Source organism: Pseudorca crassidens, chromosome 7 (assembly GCF_039906515.1).
Source record: "Pseudorca crassidens isolate mPseCra1 chromosome 7, mPseCra1.hap1, whole genome shotgun sequence".
NCBI classification, from domain to species: Eukaryota; Metazoa; Chordata; class Mammalia; order Artiodactyla; family Delphinidae; genus Pseudorca; species Pseudorca crassidens.
The window spans coordinates 107,965,613-107,985,235 of NC_090302.1; the positions used below are offsets into that span (position 1 = coordinate 107,965,613).

General features: G+C 40.6%; 1 protein-coding gene across 1 annotated transcript in view; it reads left to right on the top strand.

Annotated features, from left to right (window-relative positions):
* Window positions 1-767: 767 nt before the first annotated feature.
* The window catches only part of MTMR9 (myotubularin related protein 9), an 86,015-nt gene continuing 67,159 nt past the window's right edge, over window positions 768-19,623 (top strand). The window contains exons 1-3 of the mRNA XM_067745321.1: window positions 768-1,440; window positions 14,524-14,632; window positions 19,493-19,618. Coding sequence (XP_067601422.1) covers window positions 1,259-1,440; window positions 14,524-14,632; window positions 19,493-19,618 — 417 coding nt within the window. The 5' untranslated portion in view covers window positions 768-1,258. The remainder of the gene's footprint in view (window positions 1,441-14,523; window positions 14,633-19,492; window positions 19,619-19,623) is intronic.

The following is a 19,623-nucleotide window of genomic DNA, read 5'->3' on the forward strand; positions in this document are numbered from 1 at the left end:
ATTTCAAAGGTTAATGAAGTAACAGTAGACCGGGTCTTAAACCCTTGCATATTTCCCCTCTAATGCCCTATTTTAGTATGAAAATGTTAGTTTAAAAGGGGAGGGAGACACCAGGTAAATTTCTGGCATAGTTAAGGTGTCTGGAAGTAGTTCAGTTGGATTGTATTTAATGGGAAGGCTGTGCGGTGGTGACCAAGGCCCAATTCCTTGAATTTCATAGACCTAGACTGAAGCCCGTTCTGCTACATAAACTGTGTTTTAGCGCGTCACTTGAGCTTCCGCAAAGAATAGGATTGGTCACTTCCTCTTCGGTGCACTGTACGTATTTCTACCTAGGTCCCTTTCATAGATGTTTGTATGCTTTTCCTCTTTCTTGTTCCAGGTCACAGCACCTTGGCGCTCGCCCTCTGGGCGTCTGCGGCGTCCGGCCGTGCCCCTCCCTTACATCTGGCGCTTCTGTGTGGTCATAATCACCGCCTCAATCCCATGAGTCATCTCTTCACGGCCAATGGATGAAAATCGCCAAAATTTACGGCAGCCCCACGCTCTGAAGAGGGATTACTGCTCAAGTGGAGGGAGGCAGGTCAGGGACGTCTTCTCGTCGTCCCTTTTTCCCTAGCCTTTTCTCAAACGGAATGTTTGTAGGCGTGGCGGGTGCGGCGGTTGGCTTGCAGGTAGAGCTTTTTCCTGCTAGGAACACAAATCTTCGATTCCTGCTGTGTTTCCGGAAGCATTCTCATCGGACCTAGGCGGGGACCGACTTCCGGATCGGACTCCCCTGTCTTCCGAGTTTCGAGCCCGCCGCTTCCGCCCGGAGTTGCTTTAAGCTCCGGCTGCGAGTAGCTACTTCAGCCAGGAGTCCGTAGCGTCTCGGACGTGGAAAGTGGCCCTGGGTCGGCCTCCTTGTGCCCTCAGCCTGCCCGCCCCGAGGCCGGGGCCTCAGCTGGCGGCGGTGGCGGCTGGGCCTGTCGCGGAGCGTTCTCTCTGCCCGAGTCCTGGGCCTGGGGGAACAGAGCGGTGAGGGAGCGACGCCCGGCCTGGCCCAGCCCCGGTCCAGCCCCGGCTTTCCCGGGGCCTGTGACGGTGGGCACAGGCCTCGCCGCGCCCACCCCAGCCTGGGGCGGGGCACGACCTCCCCGCCCGCGTCCCCGCCCCTTCTGCCTGCCCAGCGCCTGGGCATTCCCTTCAGCCCAGCGGCGGCGTAACCGTCTCGCCCCTCCGGGACTCGGCAGTCCCCTGGCTCCGGCCGCTGGGGAACATGGAGTTTGCGGAGCTGATTAAGACCCCACGGGTGGACAATGTGGTGCTGCACCGGCCTTTCTATCCGGCCGTCGAGGGGACCTTGTGTCTTACTGGCCACCACCTGATCCTGTCCTCCCGGCAGGACAACACGGAGGAGCTGTGGCTCCTCCATTCAAACATCGACGCCATCGACAAGCGGTGAGTGCCTGTCCCACCCCCTATTCCGCGGGGAGCCTGGGGTCCTCAGGTGCAGGTCTGCGGAAACGCGTCCCATCGCCCAACCAGCCAGCAGATCGAGCCCCCTCTGGCCTAGATTGAGGATTTGAGTTTTAGAAAGCAGAAAACCATCCAAATGAGATCCCTGGTTTCCATTCAGTTTGGCTGGGTTATCACGTGGTTGTTATCGTGATTATCATTTTTGGTACATAACACCATGTGGGGGGATATGCAACGTTTTCTTTTAAAATTTCTTTTGCTTGCACCGTCATATTCCCTGAATGTTAATTGTCCATCAAGGTTCATGAAATTGTGATTGAATGTGATTTAGGTAGAGTCTTTACTTGCCACTTTCGAGTATGTAGACTTTAGTATGTAGTGTCTAAATTCCATAAAACCTTTTCTCCTCCTCTCAAAAATGTTTATCATATTTCTCCTTATTTCTTACCTTCTGGGTCATCGATTTAAGACTTCCCATTATGGGAGATTATAATGTCTTTTATTTATTTTTACTCTGTTTGGCTTTTGGAAAGGACAGAGTAGGCTCTTCAACAAAGGTATTAATTAATTAACCTCTTATTTTGCACCCCAGACTCTGTCTTTCCAGGGTAGTGCCTCAGAGACAAAAAGTTATACTTCCTTTGCAGTCAGAATTATCATTTCCCCAATGGCTTTGTACTTACTCTAGCCAGAAGAAGGTAAATTGGTTATCCAGTGAACACTAAAGTATAAATGAATGACAACAGCTTTTTCTATTACCTCTCAAGAGAATTTGGGTACAGTATTAAGAAGATTCCTAGAGAGGTTATGCCTTAAAAGAAAATACTTTGTAATAGTAGAAGGTAAACAAAACGGGTGAAGTGGTGGTAAATTTATTTTTTCAAGCAGAGGGCTCCTATTAGATAGATTCCTGAGATCACCTTCTCCTGTGTAAAAGTTTTCAGCTGTTACTCATCTATCAATATTCAGTTTAACCATTTCAATCTGCCACCCCTTTCACAGGTTCTTCTGTTAATCCCACAATGAGAAGTAATTCCCCTCACCTTGAAATCCTATAGCTCTTTAATTATACCTCTTTCATAAGTATATTTTACAATCTGTATTTTGATAGTTACATATATGTTAGCTCCTTGGAGCCAGGACACAAATTTGGTTAATTTTTATCTCCTTCAAAACTGTGGCATGGGCAGATAGGCACATAGGAAATAAAAGGATTAACCACTGAATGGTCAGTGGTGCCATAGAATACAAATTAGAGTTTCTTCATGCCACCAACTCTTTTCTTTCTTCCTTACCTCTTTCTGTGGTTGCTTTTCACTCTCTCATTTCATCGTATTTACCTAGCATTCACTACACGCTGGGCCTGGTTGGGCTAAACCAAGTATTTAAGATAAGCACTTTTTAATCTGTTAGGGGAGAAATGACAAACTGTACACATTTATCTTTTTCCTGGGAAGCAGCATGATGTAATGGAAAGAGCTAGCTAGCTAATGGTCAGATCAGAGTTTGTTGAGTTGTTGCTTTCAAAAGAGTTACTTCCATGTGTCTCCTATATGCTGAGTTCTGTCTGGGCTGTGCAGATGCAGTGGTGACTAAGACAGATGAGGAGCTTATGTACTAGTGGAGGAGATGGACATTCACATAAGTCAACAAATAAATATATGACAATGTCAGGTAATAAATGCCAGGAAGGAAAATAAAGGAAGATGTTAGGATAGAGAATGCCTGGAGTCAGTTCAAGAAGACAAGTGACATTTGAATTAATGAAGGGAGGAAGCCTACAGTGTGAATATTGGAGGAAGGAGCGTTCCAGCCAAAGGGAATGCAAAGGCAGAGACTTGAGACAGGACCATGCCTGGCTTGTAGGAGGAAGAACAAAGAGGCAGGTGTGGCAGGAGTGCAGTGAGCACGGGGTAGAAGCTAGGGGGACTAGGGAGACGGCAGAAACGTGGTTGGAGGGATAAGCAGGGGCCAGATGGTGTAGGGCCTGTTACGCCATTGGGATGGTTTTCATGGGAAGCCTTGGAGAGTTGAAAGCGTGGAAGTAGCAATCGCTAGACTTCTAGAAGATGATTCTGGTAGCTGGCAGAAAATGGATTGTAGAAGGGCAGTGATTTGTTAGCAAATCATTAAAAATATTTTTCCCTTTCTGTGGATTGCCTGTGAATTTCCTTGGTGTTTCTTTCTTTCTTTCTTTTTTTTTTTTTTTTTTGGTGGTACGCGGGCCTCTCACTGTTGTGGCCTCTCCCGTTGCGGAGCACAGGCTCCGGACCCTCTCCCGTTGCGGAGCACAGGCTCCGGACGCGCAGGCTCAGCGGCCATGGCTCACGGGCCCAGCCGCTCCGCGGCACGTGGGATCTTCCCGGACCGCCGCACGAACCCGTGTCCCCTGCATCGGCAGGCGGACTCTCAACCACTGCGCCACCAGGGAAGCCCGCCTTGGTGTTTATCTGGTGATTTTTTTTTTTTTTTTTGGCACCAGTTCCTTATATACTCTCTAGGTATTAATTCTTCGCTTAGACATTGCAGATATCTTCTGCATATCTCTCACCCATTTGTTAACTTTTGTGTGGTGCCCTTTGTGGAACAGAAGTTCTAATTTTAATACAAAATTCATTGATACTTTATGGTTTGTGCTTTTTAAGTCTTAAGAAGTCCTTCCTTATCCCAAAATTACTAGGATATTCTCCTACTTTTCTTCCATATTAGCTTTATAGTTTTACCCTTCATTTTTAGGTCTTTAATTCATTTGTATTCTACCTTTGTTTCAAGTGTGATAAGAATCCAACTTTGTTTTTCTTCATGTAGCAAGCTAGTTTTCCTAAAACCATCATCTAACAACCCATCCTTGACTGATTTATCATATTATCAGGTGGTTTTATATATATGTATATATAATATATACAGCTTTTGCTGTGCCCCATAAGTTTTGTAATGTCACGTTTTTGTTTTCATTTTTTTGTCTGTGTTTTATAATTTCCCTTGTGATTTCTTCTTTGATCCATCGGTTGTTTAAAAGTGTATTAATTTCCATAATTTGGTGAATTTCTCAATTTTACTTTTGTTACTGATTTCTGACTTCATCCCATGTGGTCAGAGAAGATACTTTGTATGATATCTTTTTTTTTTTTTTTTGGCTGCACCTAGCGGTATGTGGGATCTTAGTTCCCATACCAGGGATCTAACCCATACCCCCTGCAGTGGAAGCTCAGAGTCTTAACCACTGGACTGCCAGGGAGGTCTCTATATCTGTCTTTTTAAATCTGTTGAGACTTGATTTGTGGCCTAACATACAGTCTATCCTGAAAATTGTTCCATGTGCACTTGAGAAGAATGTGTATCCTATTGTTGTTGGGTAGCATGTTTATGTCTGTTAGGTCTAGTTAGTTTATTGTATAAAGTCCTCTGTTTCCATATGTATATCTGTTTGGTCTCCAACTATTATTGTAGAACTGTCTATTTCTCCTTTCACTTCTGTCTGATTTTGCTTCAAATATTTTGATTGTCATAAGATGTGTAAATGTTTATAATTGTTACACCTTCTTGCTGTGTTGAACCTTTTATTAATGGATAATGTCCTTTGTCTCTCATAACCAGTTTTGATTTATAGACTATTTTGTCTAATACTAGTAAAGCCTTCTTTTCTGTCTTTTGGTTACTGTTTGCTTGGAATATCTTTTTCCTCCATTCCTTCAATTTCAACTTGTTTGTGTCTTTGGATCTCAAGTGAGTCTCTTGTGAGACAGACTATAGTTGGATCATACGGTTTTTTTTGTTTGTTTGTTTGTGGTACGCGGGCCTCTCACCGTTGTGGCCTCTCCCGTTGCGGAGCACAGGCTCCGGACGCGCAGGCTCAGCGGCCATGGCTCACGGGCCTAGCCGCTCCGCAGCACGTGGGATCTTCCTGGACCGGGGCATGAACCCATGTCCCCTGCATCGGCAGGCGGACTCTCAACCACTGCGCCACCAGGGAAGCCCAGATCATGTTTTTATCCATTCTGCCAATGTCTATCCTTTGACAGTTTAATCCGTTTACATTTAAAGTAATTATTGGTAAGGAGGGACTTACTTCTGTCATTGTGCTGTTTGTTCTCTATATGCCTTAAAGCTTTTCTGTCCCTCATTTCCTTCATTATTGTCTTCTTTTGCACATAGTTGATTTTATTGTAATGAAATGTTTAAAATTTTTTCTCATTTACTGTTGTGTATATTCTGTAGCTGTTTTCTTTGTGGTTACCATGGGGATTAAATTTAACATCCTAAAGTTATAATACTCTAATTTGAGTTTATACCAGCTTAACTTCAAAAACATACAAAAACTCTACTCCTTTATAGCTCTGTCCCCACTGCTTTCCATTGATGTCATAAAATTACATTTTTATGTATTTGGGCCTGAAAACATAATCTAATAATTCTTTTAAATGTATTAGTCTCTTAAATGATGTAGAAAATAAAATGGGCGTTTACAAACCATTGTTACAATAATACTAGATTTTAAAAAAAAGTAACTTTATTTATTTTTGGCTGTGTTGGGTATTCGTTGCTGCACGTGGGCTTTCTCTAGTTGTGGCGAGTGGGGGCTACTCTTCATTGCGGTGTGTGGGCTTTTCATTGTGGTGGCTTCTCTTTGTTGCACGGGCTCTAGGTGTGTGGGCTTCAGTAGTTGTGGTATGTGGACTCAGTAGTTGTGGCTCGCAGGCTCTAGAACACAGGCTCAGTAGTTGTGGCACATGGGCTTAGCTGCTCTGCAGCATGTGGGATCTTCCCAGACCAGGGCTCGAACCCATGTCCCCTGTATTGGCAGGCGGATTCTTACCACTGCGCTACCAGGCAAGTCCCAATACTAGCTTTTATAATTGCCTTTTATTTTACCTTTTTGAGATATTTATTTCTTCATTCAGCTTCAAGTTACTATCTAGTGTCCTCTCATTTCAGCTTGCAGGATTCCCATGAGTATTTCTTGCAGAGCAGGTCTAGTGCTCACAAGCTCCCACAGCTTTTGTTTATCTGGGAATGTCTTAATTTCTCCCTCACTTTTGAAGGACAGTTTTGCTGGATATCAGATTTTAGTTGACAGTTTTTCCTTTCAGCACTTTGAATATATCAGCCCACTGTCTTCTAGCTGCAGAGTTTTTGAGTTCCTGGTGTGGGTCTCTTTGAGTTAATCTTACTTTGAGTTCATTGAGGTTTTTGGATGTTTATAGTCATGTCTTTCATCAAATTTGGGAAATTTTCAGCCATTATTTTCTCAAATATCCTCTCTGCCCTTTTCTTTCTCTCTTCTCTTTCTGGAACTCCCACTGTGTGTGTGTTGGTCTGCTTGTTGGTACCTCACAGGTCACTTTTCTTTAATCTTTTTTTCTTTCTGTTTCTCAGACTTGATAACTTCCATTGTCCTGTCTTTAAGTTTGCTGATTCTTTCTTCTGCTTTCTGAGAATCTGCTTTTGAATCCCTCTTGTGAATTTTTGATTTCAGTTCTTATACTTTTCAGCTCCAGAATTTGTTTTTTCTTTTCTTTTTTTACGTTTTCTATCTCTTTATTGATATTTCTGTTTTGTTCACACATTATATTCTTGACTTTCTCCATACCTTCCTTTAGTTCTTTGAGCATCTTTAAGACTGTTAAAGTCTTTGTCTAAGATATCATCTTCCATCAAGTCTTTTTCAGGGACAGTTTCTGTTTATTTTTTACCTTTTGAATGGGCCATGCTTTCCTGATAATTTCTCTGCCTTGTGATTTTTTTTTTCTTGCTCAACACTGGACATTTAGATCTAATAATGTGGTAACTCTGGAAAACAGATTCTCCCTTGTCCCCAGGGTTTGCTGTTTTGGGGGGTTTCTTTTGTTTATTATTTTTGCTTTTTTGACTGCTGTAGGATGTCTATATACCAAGGATCAGCCTGAGGTGTAAACTTAAGGCTTTCTCGTCTTTTCTGAGCCTGGGTATGTGTAGTCACAGTCACTTCCTAATTTTCCTATATATACAGTTGTTTTCAAATGTCCTGATCTTTAATGTCTGGTTCCTGAAAGGGGGAAAGTGAAAAATGAAGAGGAGTGGGAAGAGAGCTGACCCTGTAAATCCACTGAAAGTCACTGATTGGGGGCTGGAGGCAGCTTGCAACAGTGGGAGGAATTGCAACAATGGTTGCCTGCCTCTTTGCACCTCTGTGATCAGAAACAGCAATCTACAGTCACAGCACAGACCCCTGATATTTGGAGGACAGGGTGCTTTCTGCCCACCCTGGCTCCTGTAAGCTGTGTGCAAGCTGCTCCAGGAACATAAACACAGCTGCTTGTCACTTGGGTGGGGGTGGGGAATGGGTAGCTGCTATTTTGCTAAGAGCTGAATATATCCAAAATTAACTGCAATTTATTATCCAAGTCTTTCCCTGGAAGTTGCAAGCCTTTAACAGACATCAGAGTTCCAAAATAGGTACAGCAAAGAGATTCTGCCAGTGCAATTGTTATCTAGGTGGGAAGACAGATTCCTAATGCTTCTGATTCCACTGTCTTCCAGAATCCTTTCCCTTGTTAAGTTTTGAGGGTTTTTTTTTTCTAAGTATATTCTGATACAAGTCTTTTATCAAATATAAGATTTGCAAATGTTTTCTCTCAGTCTGTGGCTTGTCTTTTTATTCTCCTTAACTGTGTCTTTCAGAGAGCAAGCATTTAAAATTTTGAAGACATATAGTTTATTAGCTCTTTTATAGACTGGGGTTGCGATAGCTAAGAAACCTTTGCCTAACCAGAGGTCACAAAGATTTTCTCCCGTGTTTTCTTCTAGAAGTTTTATAGTTTTAGGTTTAGATATATGATCCATTTTTAGTTAGTTTTGTATATGGTTCATGTATAGATCCAAATTCTTTTTTTCATATAGATATCTGATCGTTGTAGCACCATTTCTTGAAAAGTCTGCCTTTTCTTCAATGAATTGTCTTTGCACACCTTTGTCCATATATAAGTGAATATATTTTTAGACTTTCTGTTCTATTCCATTGATCTATTTGATGCCATTGCTGCCACAGTCTTTATTTTTATATTAAGTCTTTAAATTATATAGTGTTAGCTGTCTGATTTTGTTCTTATTCCAAGTTGTTTTGGTTATTTGAGGTCATTTGCATTTCCATATGAATTTTTAAAATATTTATTTATTTATTTATTTTTGGCTGTGCTGTGCAGCTTGCAGGATCTTCCCCGACCAGGGATTGAACCCGCACCCTTGTCCGTGAAAGCATGGCATCCTAACCACTGGACCGCCAGGGAATTCCTCCATATGAATTTTAGAATCAGCTTGTCAATTTCTTTTTAAGAAAGGCCTGTTGTGAGAATTGTGGTGAACCTGTTAATAAGTGAACTTGATGAGAATTAACCTAGGATATCATAATATTGAGTCTTCTGACTTACGAACAAATCTCTCCATTATCTTATTTAGGTCTCAAATTTCTTTCAGCCATGTTTTATAGTTTTCACTCACAGGTCTTTCACATTTTTTGTCAGAATTTCCTCTATGTATTTCATATTTTTTATGCTATTTCAAGTGATATTTTTCAAATTTCAGTTTCCAGTTACTTGTTTGTATTAATCATTTATAAAAATTTTAATTTATTTTATTTTTGGCTGCATTCCATCTTCGTTGCTGTGCATGGGCTTTCTCTAGTTACGGCAAGTGGGGACTACTCTTCGTTGTGCGGCACGGCCTCAGTAGCTGTGGCTCACGGACTCTAGAGCGCAGGCTCAGTAGTTGTGGCGCCTGGGCTTAGTTGCCCTGCATCATGTGGGATCTTCCTGGACCAGGGCTCAAACCCATGTCCCCTGCATTGGCAGGCAGATTCTTAACCACTGCGCCACCAGGGAAGTCCAGTACAATGTTGAGTAGAAGTGGTGAGAGGGAACATCCTTGTATTATTCCTGATCTTAGTGAGAAAGCATTCAGTCTTTCTCATTAAGTATGCTATTAGTGGTAGAGTTTTTTAGTTTTTTAGTTTTTGTAAATGCTCTTATCAGGTGGAAGAAGTTCACTTCTGTTCCTAGTTTGCTGAGAGTTGGGTGGTTTTGTTTCATTTTAAAATCATGAATAGCTGTTGGATTTTGTCAATGCTTTTTCTATATCTATCGAGATAAGCATATTGTTTTTCTTTTTCAGTTTGTTAATATGGTAAATTACTTTGTTAAACCACCCTTGCATTTTGGGGATAAACCCCATTTGCTCGTGATACATTATCCTTTTTATATATTGTTGGATTTAATTTGCTAGTGTTTTGTTTAGAAATTTTACATCTATGTCTATGAGGGATATTTGTCTGTAGTTTTCTTGTAATGTTTTTGGGTTTTGTATTTGGGAAATGCTGGACTTTAGGTGTGAATTGAGAAGTAATTGCCTCTTCTCAGTTTTCTGGAAGAGTGTGTCTTGACTTAATAGTATTTTTTCCTTAAATGTTTTATAGAATTCATCAGTGAAGCCACCCAGGACTGGAGTTTTCTTTGTGGGGAAGATTTTATTGAAAATTTCAGTTTATTTAGTAGATATAGCTCTAACCAGGTTATTTATTCTTGAATGAGCTTTAGTAGTTTGTATCTTCTGAGGAATTTGTCCATATCATTTACCTTGTTGAATTTATTGGCATAAAATTGTTCCTAATATTCCCTTATTATTTTTTAATGTCTGTGGAGTCTGTAGTGATTGTAACCTCTCTCATTTCTGACATTGGTAAATTGTGACTTTCTTTATTCCTGATCAGTCTGGCTAGAATTTTATCACTTTTATTGATCTTTTGAAAGAGTCATTTTTGCTTTTATTGTTTTTCCCTAGAATCTTATTTCATTAATTTTTTTTCTTTTTATCTTTATTTAATTTTCTCTGCTTTGGATTTATCTTGCTGTTCTATTTCTAGTATAGTGGAATCTGAGGTCACTAATTTGAGACCCAAATTTTCTTCATTAATTTCCTTCTTTCCTAATATAGGTGGTCTCCTCAGACTCTCAACCCCACCCAGTTTTCCTCTCCCTTCACTATAACTTGGAAAATCTCAAAACAGTAAATTGGGGCAGTCACTGAACTCACCCATCTCCCAGAGAGCTCTGTTCTTTGTTGTCTGATGTTCAGTGTCTTGAAAACAGTCTTTCCTTATATTTTGCCCAGTTATTTTGGTTGTTTCAGGTAGGAGGGTAAATCTGGTCTCTGTTATTCCACTTTTGCCAGAAGTGGAAGTGCCAAGAGTATGAGTTTTCAAAATACATTTCATAAGAGGCATTCCACTGTGTTGTTTAGTTGTGGATATCTGGTGGAATTTTCTTTGCTAGGATTTGACCCATGTTGATAATTTTTGCTTATCCAAATTCACAGTGCAGTGATGTTGGGCATGGGGGTATTACAGTTGAAGTAGAATTTGGGAAGAGTAGCTGTAGGAGTCATTTTCCTAAGCTAGGCACAGTATAAATAAAATTATCTGCTTTAGATCAATCTAAGAATTCTTAGTTTAGGGAATACTCAGAAGTATTAATGGGAAAGAATTGGGGCAGTCAGTGGCAAAGCAAAAGAAAAATCAGAGCTATCAGCAAGTGCAGACAAAAAAAAAAAAAAAAAGAAAAGGAAGACAAAAATCCCAACTAAGGTAAAATTAAATTTGTTCAAAACTTACTGATACAAAATTTATGATTACACGTGGCATTTACTCTGAAGTTTTCCTTGACTTAGAATAGATATTGCAAGTTAATAGGTTTTAAAGACTGAACAAAAGATACTTATTTTTCAAATCAACTGTTGTAAGTTTGGAAGTAAGTAAAATCTGAAATGAACTGCTTTGGAAATATCTCTACACAATATCTCTACACAAACAATACATTAATTACAGATCTGTTTTTCCTATAATTTGCAGTAAGGCCCCTAATAATCTCCATTAAATGAATTGGCCTAGCATGAATTACTTTATATATTTGAAAAAAAAATTAAATATATTTAAAATTATTTGTGGCTCACATTTTAATGATGCAGGCTTGATTCTTCCTTAATTAGATTACTAGGGGAGAAGAAAGTTGAATACAGGCACACGGTGGAGGTATTGCAGGTTTAGTTCCAGACCACCTCAGTAAAGCCGATATGACAATAAAGAAAGTCACATGAATTTTTTGGTTTCCCAATGCATGTAAAAGTTATTATACACTATACTGTAGTTTATTAAGTGTGCAGTAGCATTATATCTAAAACAACAGTGTACATACCTTAATTAAAAAATACTTTATTGCTAAAAAACGCTAATCATCATCTGAGCCTTCAGTGAGTTGTAATCTTTTTGCTGGTGGAGGGTCTTGCCTCAGTGCTGATGAATGCTGACTGATCAGGGTGATGGGTGCTGAAGGTTGAGGTGGCTGTGAAAATTTCTTAAAATAAGACAGCAGTGAAGTTTGCCACATTGATTCTTTCCTTTCAAGAACAATCTCTTTGTAGCATGCAATGCTGTTTGATAGCATTTTTCCCACAGTAGAACTTTTTTCAAAATCAGAGTGAATCCTTTCAAACCCTCTTGCTGCTTTATCAACTAAGTTTATGTAATATTCTAAATCCTTTGTTGTCATTTCAACAATCTTCATCAGGTGTAGATTCCATTTCAAGAAAACACTTTGTTCAACTCCTTATCCATTAAAGTTTTATCATGAGACTACAGCAGTTCATTCACACCTTCAGACTTCACTTCTAATTCTCGTTCTCTTGCTATTTCCACCACATCTGCAGTGACTTCCTTCACTGAAGTCTTGAACCCCTCAACATTATCCTTGAGGGTTGGAATCAACTTCTTCCAAACTCCTGTTAATGTTAATATTTTGACCGCTTCCCATGAATCACAGATATTCTTAATGGCATCTAGAATGGTGAATCCTTTCCAGAAAGTTTCAATTTACTTTGCCCCGTTCTATCAGAAGAATCACTATGTATTGCAGCTATAGCCTTTTGAAATCTGTTTCTTTTTTTAAAAAATTAACTAATTAATTAATATTTGGCTGCGTCGGGTCTTTGTTGCTGTGTGTGGGCTTTCTCTAGTTGCGGCGAGTGGGGGCTACTCTTCGTTGCGGTGTGTGGGCTTCTCATTGCGGTGGCTTCTCTTGTTGCGGAGCACGGGCTCTAGGCATATGGGCTTCAGTAGTTGTGGCACGCAGGCTCAGTAGTTGTGGCTCATGGGCTTAGTTGCTCCGCAGCATGTGGGATCTTCCCAGACCAGGGCTCGAACCTGTGTCCCCTGCATTGGCAGGTGGATTCTTAACCACCGTGCCACCAGGGAAGTCCCTGAAATATATTTCTTAAATAATAAGATTTGAAAGTCAAAATTACTCCTTGATCCATGGTCTGCAGAATGGGCATTGTGTTAACAGGCATGAAAACAACATTAATGTCATTGAACGTCTCCATCAGATAATGGGTGATCACGTGCATTGTCATTGAGCAGTAATATTTTGAAAGGAATCTTTCTGAACAATAGGTCTCAACAGTGAGCTTAAAATACTTAGTAAACCATGTTGTAAACAGATGTGTTGTCATCCAGGCTTTGTTCCATTTATAGAGCACAGGCAGAGTAGATTTAACATAATTCTTAAGGGCCCTAGCTAGGACTTTGGGAATGGTATATGAGCATTGGTTTCAGCTTAAAGTCACTAGCCACATTATCCCCTAACAAGAGGGTCCATCTGTCCTTAGAATCTTTGAAGCCAGGCACTGACTTCTCCTCTCTAGCTACGGAAGTCCTCAGATGGCATCTCCTTCCAATATAAGGCTTTGTCTACCTTGAAAATCTGTTGTTTAGTGCAGCTGCCTTCATGAATTATCTTAGCTAGATCTCCTGGATAACTTGCTGCTTCTTCCACATCAGCACTTGCTGCTTTGCTTTTACTTTTATGTTATGGAGATGGCTTCTTTCCTTAAATCTCATGAACCAACTTGTGCTAGCTTCAGACTTTTCTTTCATAGGTTTCTTGCCTCTCTCTGCCTTCAGAGAATTAGAGTTAGGGCCTTGCTCTGGATTAGGCTTTGATTTACGGGAATGTTGTGGCTGGTTGATCTTCTATCCAGACCACTAAAACTTTCTTCATATCGGCAATTAGGCTGTTTTGCTTTCTTATCATTCATGTGTTCACTGGAGTAACACTTTTTTTTTTTTGGGGGGGGGGCGTGCGGTTCGCGGGCCTCTCACTGTTGTGGCCTCTCCCGTTGCAGAGCACAGGCTCTGGATGCGCAGGCTCAGCGGCCATGGCTCACGGGCCCAGCCGCTCCGCGGCATGTGGGATCTTCCCAGACCAGGGCACGAACCCGTGTCCCCTGCATCGGCAGGCAGGCTCTCAACCACTGCGCCACCAGGGAAGCCCTGGAGTAACACTTTTAATTTCCTTCAAGGACTTTTCCTTTGCATTCACACCTTGCTACCTATTTGTCATAAGAGGTGTAACTTTTGGCCTGTCTCGACTTCCTCACTAAGCTTAATCCTTTTTAGCTTTTGATGTTAAAGTGAGATGTGTGACTCTTCCTTTTACTTGAGCTCTTAGAGGGCATTATAGAGTAATTAATTGGCTTAATTTCAATATTTTTGTGTCTAAGGGAATAGGGAGGCCTGAGGAGAGAGAGAGAGATGGGGAAACAGCAGTTGGTGGGGCAGTCAGAGGACACACATTTATCAATTAAGTTCACTGTAGTATATGGGCATGGTTACTGGTGCCCCAAAACAATTAAAATAGTAACATCAAAGATCATTGATCACAGATCACCATAACAAATATAATAACAACAACAATAATAATAAAGTTTGAAATATTGTAAGAATTACCAAAATGTGATGCAGAGAGATGAAGTGAGCAAATGCTGTTGGAAAAATGGTGCCGATAGACTTGCTGGACACAGGGTTGCCACAAACATTCAATCTTTAAAAAACTCAATATCTGCAATGCTCAATAAAGTGAAGTGCAATAAAAGAAGGTCTGCCTGTGTAGATGGTGATTATAACCTCCTCTTTTTAAAGAAATAATCATATACTTTGAGTTGGGAGTATATAGGTCCCTAAGCATAATTTATAATTTTTTATAGGTTTGTGGGACCACTGGGTACCATCATCATAAAATGTAAGGATTTTCGAATTATTCAGTTGGATATTCCTGGAATGGAGGAATGTTTGAATATATCCAGTTCCATTGAGGTAAGTATTTTGGAAGCAAAATGTGATGAAAATAAATAATCATTAAAAGGAACCTTATTTTCTGCTTCACTGTAGCTCTTATGTTTTTTTTTTTAACATCTTTATTTATTGGAGTATAATTGCTTTACAATGGTGTGTTAGTTTCTGCTTTATAACAAAGTGAATCAGCTATACATATAAATATATCCCATATCTCCTCCCTCTTGCGTCTCCCTCCCACCCTCCCTATCCCACCCCTCTAGGTGGTCACAAAGCCCCGAGCTGATCTCCCTGTGCTATGCACTGATCTCCCTGTGCTATGCGGCTGCTTCCCAGTAGCTATCTATTTTACATTTGGTAGTATATATAAGTCCATGCCACTCTCTCACTTCGTCCTGGCTTACCCTTCCCCCTCCCTGTGTCCTCAAGTCCATTCTCTACGTCTGAGTCTTTATTCCTGTCCTGCCCCTATATGTTTCTTTTAGATATCTAGTCATGTTTGTGACTCAAATATTGAAGACTGAATGGAAGAGCCTCACCCTGAGTCATTGTTATAGGAATGTAAAAAGATTTTATTGACTTACAGCAGTTTTTAATGCTGGTTATTCTTCTGGGTTTATGGATGTTGTAGCATGTGACAGGAATTCCTTCCCTTTTAAGGCTGAATAATATTCCATTGTGTGTATATAAATGCTGAGACTTTTTAAAAACGTTATTTCTTTTGTAAAGCAAGTAATTATCAACAATGATTGTAGTCTTGTTTGTTTTTAGTAAATCTGAATTTCCATAATTATGTTTGCTTAAGACAGGATGTATTTTATATTTACAGAAATGATATTGAATATCTGTTCAGATTACAAATAATAGAAATTTTACTTGGATAATTTAATATTTAAATTGAAGAGCTCACACTGTTTTCTTTCCCATTTTAAACGATTTTGGTATACCCTCAGATTTTAAGTTGCTTTATTTTAAATCATTGCCACTAAATTATAGCAATTAACTTCATGTTTACAGTATTTTCTAGGTAATTATAGAGACACACTGATTTTTTTTTTCCTTCTGTGAGTGACTGATCTGGGCTTTGTATGCAAAATAAATGCTATTGGCTTAACTGTTAAAGGCGGCAGAAAGGCTTAAATCTGTAGGATCTCATTTGGCTTTTAAACAAAAATAGAGAAACAGAGGAACCACTGTTGTGGTACTGAGAAAATGGCATGTAGCATTTTTCTTTCTGCTTTTGCTAAATTTTACTTAAGGAAATGAGAAGATGAGCTGAACTGTTTGTCTTACATATTCATCATTTGGAAATAACACAGTCATGTTGATTTGGCTGAATTTGCTGACATGAGTGAGAAACGCACTGTGGCTTCTAGGCTGTTAAAGGGAAATGCTGTCCTGCTGTTTGGGCCAGGGAATGCCACTCACCCACTTCAGTTGAGCCTGTGTTTTTTTTCAGTTGTGGAGTTGGATTTTCACTGAGCTGTCCACATTTTTTTTTTCTTATCCCGTTTATAACTTGTAAGATAGATGGTGGGTGTTAGTGAAGTTGCCTGTGGTAAAGAAACAAGGCAAAGCCTATTACCCCACTTGCTGATTGCATTTACTTAACTTCTTGGCATCTGACACTAATCAGTTGTTTATTTAGCTACACATATTACCTAAAGCTCTGTAGAAACTGACTGATTATGTAGAAGCCTTACTGCTGAAAAGCAGCAGTAAGTAATTTGACCTTGTTTTAACAACATAGTAAATACACATGGTGTACTTGGCCTCTCGCCTTTTCCTGGCATCCAATTTCCCTCCCTTCTTCCATACATCTTGACATCATTTGGTAGTAATAAGTGCATTTCTTTTCTTTTTTTTTAAAGAAGATGTTGGGGGTAGGAGTTTATTAATTAATTTATTTTTGCTGTGTTGGGTCTTCGTTTCTGTGCGAGGGCTTTCTCTAGTTGTGGCAAGCGAGGGCCACTCTTCATCGCGGTGCGCGGGCCTCTCACTATCGCGGCCTCTCTTGTTGTGGAGCGCAGGCTGCGGACGCGCAGGCTGCGAACGCGCAGGCTCAGTAGTTGTGGCTCACGGGCCTAGTTGCTCCGCGGCACGTGGGATCCTCCCAGATCAGGGCTCGAACCCGTGTCCCCTGCATTAGCAGGCAGATTCTCAACCACTGCCCCACCAGGGAAGACCAGTGCATTTCTTATAAAGCACGGTTGAACTATTCTTTGTTATCAAAATCCATATACCCAAATATATTCTGTTGCCATAAATAGAATCCCATTGGAAGAATAACTGGCAAGTGCTTGGTTTTCTAAATTATAGCAGGAAGTCAGATGAATCTTATTTTCTATATAGTTTCAGTGGCCTTTTAGGGTTGAAATGACTTCAGTTCTTTGAGCATTAATGTGTTTAAAGGAAAAGTTCTGTCTCTAGTGAAATGAAATGTAGTCACGACAAGTCTGAGCCTGAGTGCTTATTGCCTGCCAGAATGGTTGCTGACATGCATTTAAAATAATGGTTGTGGGCTTCCCTGGTGGTGCAGTGGTTGAGAGTCCACCTGCCGATGCAGGGGATATGGGTTCGCGCCCCGGTCCGGGAGGAGCCCACGTGCCGCGGAGCGGCTGGGCCCGTGAACCATGGCCGCTGGGCCTGCGTGTCCGGAGCCTGTGCTCCGCGGCGGGAGAGGCCTCAGTGGTGAGAGGCCTGCGTACAGCAAAATAAAATAAAATAAAATAATGGTTGTACCGATCACTATGGAATACAGTATGGAGGTTCCTCAAGGAATTAAAAATAGAACTACCATATGATCCAGCAATCCCACTCTCGGTATATATCCGAAGGAAACACAAAATCATTGTCTTAAAGAAATATCTGTACTCCCATGTTCACTGCAGCATTATTCATAATAGCCAAGGTATAGAAACAACCTAAGTGTGTTGATGGATGAATGAATAGGGAAAATCACACACACACACACACACAGGAATATTATTCAGCCTTAAAAAAGAAAGCAGTCCTGGGCTTCCTTGGTGGTGCAGTGGTTGAGAGTCCGCCTACTGATGCAGGGGACACGGGTTCGTGCCCCGGTCCAGGGAGATCCCACATGCCGTGGAGCGGCTGGGCCCGTGAGCCATGGCCGCTGAGCCTGCGCGTCCGGAGCCTGTGCTCCGCAATGGGAGAGGCCACAACAGAGAGGCCCGCGTACCGCAAAAAAAAAAGAAAGCAGTCCTGCCATTTGCAAGAACATGGATGAAACTGAAGGGCGTTGTGTTAAGTGAAATAAGCCAGACAGAGAAAGACAAGTAATTCATGGTATCACTTATATGTGGAATCTAAAAAATAAAAAGCAAACATAGAAACAGGGAGTAGAAAAGTGGTTTCCAGGGGCTGGAGGTGGGTGAAATAGGGAGAGGTTGGTAAAAGTTACAGATGTTTATGAGATAAGGTTTGAGAATCTAATGTGTAACATGGACTATAGTTGATAACACTGTATTATGTAATTGAAGTTTGCTAAGAGAGTAGAACTTAAATGTTTTCATAAACAACAACAGAAGGTAAATATGTGAGGTGATGGATGTGTTAATTAACTCGATGGGGGAAAAACCCTTTTGCGATGTGCATGTGTATCAAATCATCACTTTGTACATTTGAAATATCTTACAGTTTAATAAAGCTGTCAATTGATACCACAGTAAAGCTGAAAAAAAATTTTTAATATTGCGAAGAATATCTTTTAAATAATAAAATAATAAAATTTAAAAATAAAATGAAATAAAGGTTCTACTGACCTAAAAGGAGGTAGCTTTATTCTGAGAGCTTGGGGATGTTAGCGTGATGTTGGGCCCTCTTCTCCGCCTCCAGCTGAGTGTCTCCAAAATTACTGCAGTTTGAATTATGCTAATTGATTTTGCTGCTTTTTTTCCCCCGCTCACAGAAATGCTTTCTAAAACTCCCCTGTCAGAAGGATGAAACTGCCAGGTGATGTTCTGTTTCTCAGTTCCTCCATCTAGTCAGGTTTCCCTGGTGTTGTCACCAGAATTCAAGTGCTTCAGATGGCAATAGGCTTATTTTGGGACCACAGAGTTATTGCCCCGGTTTTGGGTCAGTGTAGCATAAAGGTATGAGAATACCTGACCATATCACTCTAGGAAGGGAGGAAATTTCACATCCATGGAGGCGATGTGGAACATGTAACAGCTAAAATTATTTTAGAGTTTATTATGTGCCAGGTACTGTTCTAGCCCTGTTACATACATTTTCTCTCTTAATGCTCCCAACAGCCCTAAGAGGTAGTCCTATGAGGTTACTTCCTCTACTTTACAGCTAAGGAAAGTGAGGCATAGAGTGGTTACATTACTTAAACACTCTTGCATCGGCATCTGGAATTTGAGTCCAGCAGTCTGACTCCCTTCTGACTCTTTGGCTACTAAGCTTTTTTACAATTGCTTACACACACTGATTTTAAATAATTTACATATGTTTCTGTATAGTTAATAACTGGATTTTGAGCCAAGGCCTTACTGACTAACCAAAACCTATTCTCTGATCCCCAGAAGTATTTGGACCTTTTTATTAGGGCTTATTAAATGGTCTCAAGAAGCAGTTTTTTCATTTTTCTCCTGAGTAGGTGTGCACGTTGTTTTGTTCTTTTGTTCATTCAGCAAATGCTAATTGAGTGTATGTTATGTGCCAGAAACTTAGAGGCTGAAAGCATGGTAATTAGCCTCAGTAAGGTATAATTGTATCTAGTGATAAATACCATGTTAGAGAAATATATTGGGTGTCCATCATTATTAGGCCGTATTTAATACCAATTTGGCAATTAGAAAGTGTTTAAAATTGTGATATGTTCCAATTTTCTTTTTTATTTCTTTTTTCCCCTAGGCATTGTCTACCCTGGACTCCATCACTCTGATGTACCCTTTCTTTTACCGGCCCATGTTTGAAGTGATAGAAGATGGCTGGCATTCTTTCCTTCCTGAGCAAGAGTTTGAACTCTACTCTTCAGCTGTGAG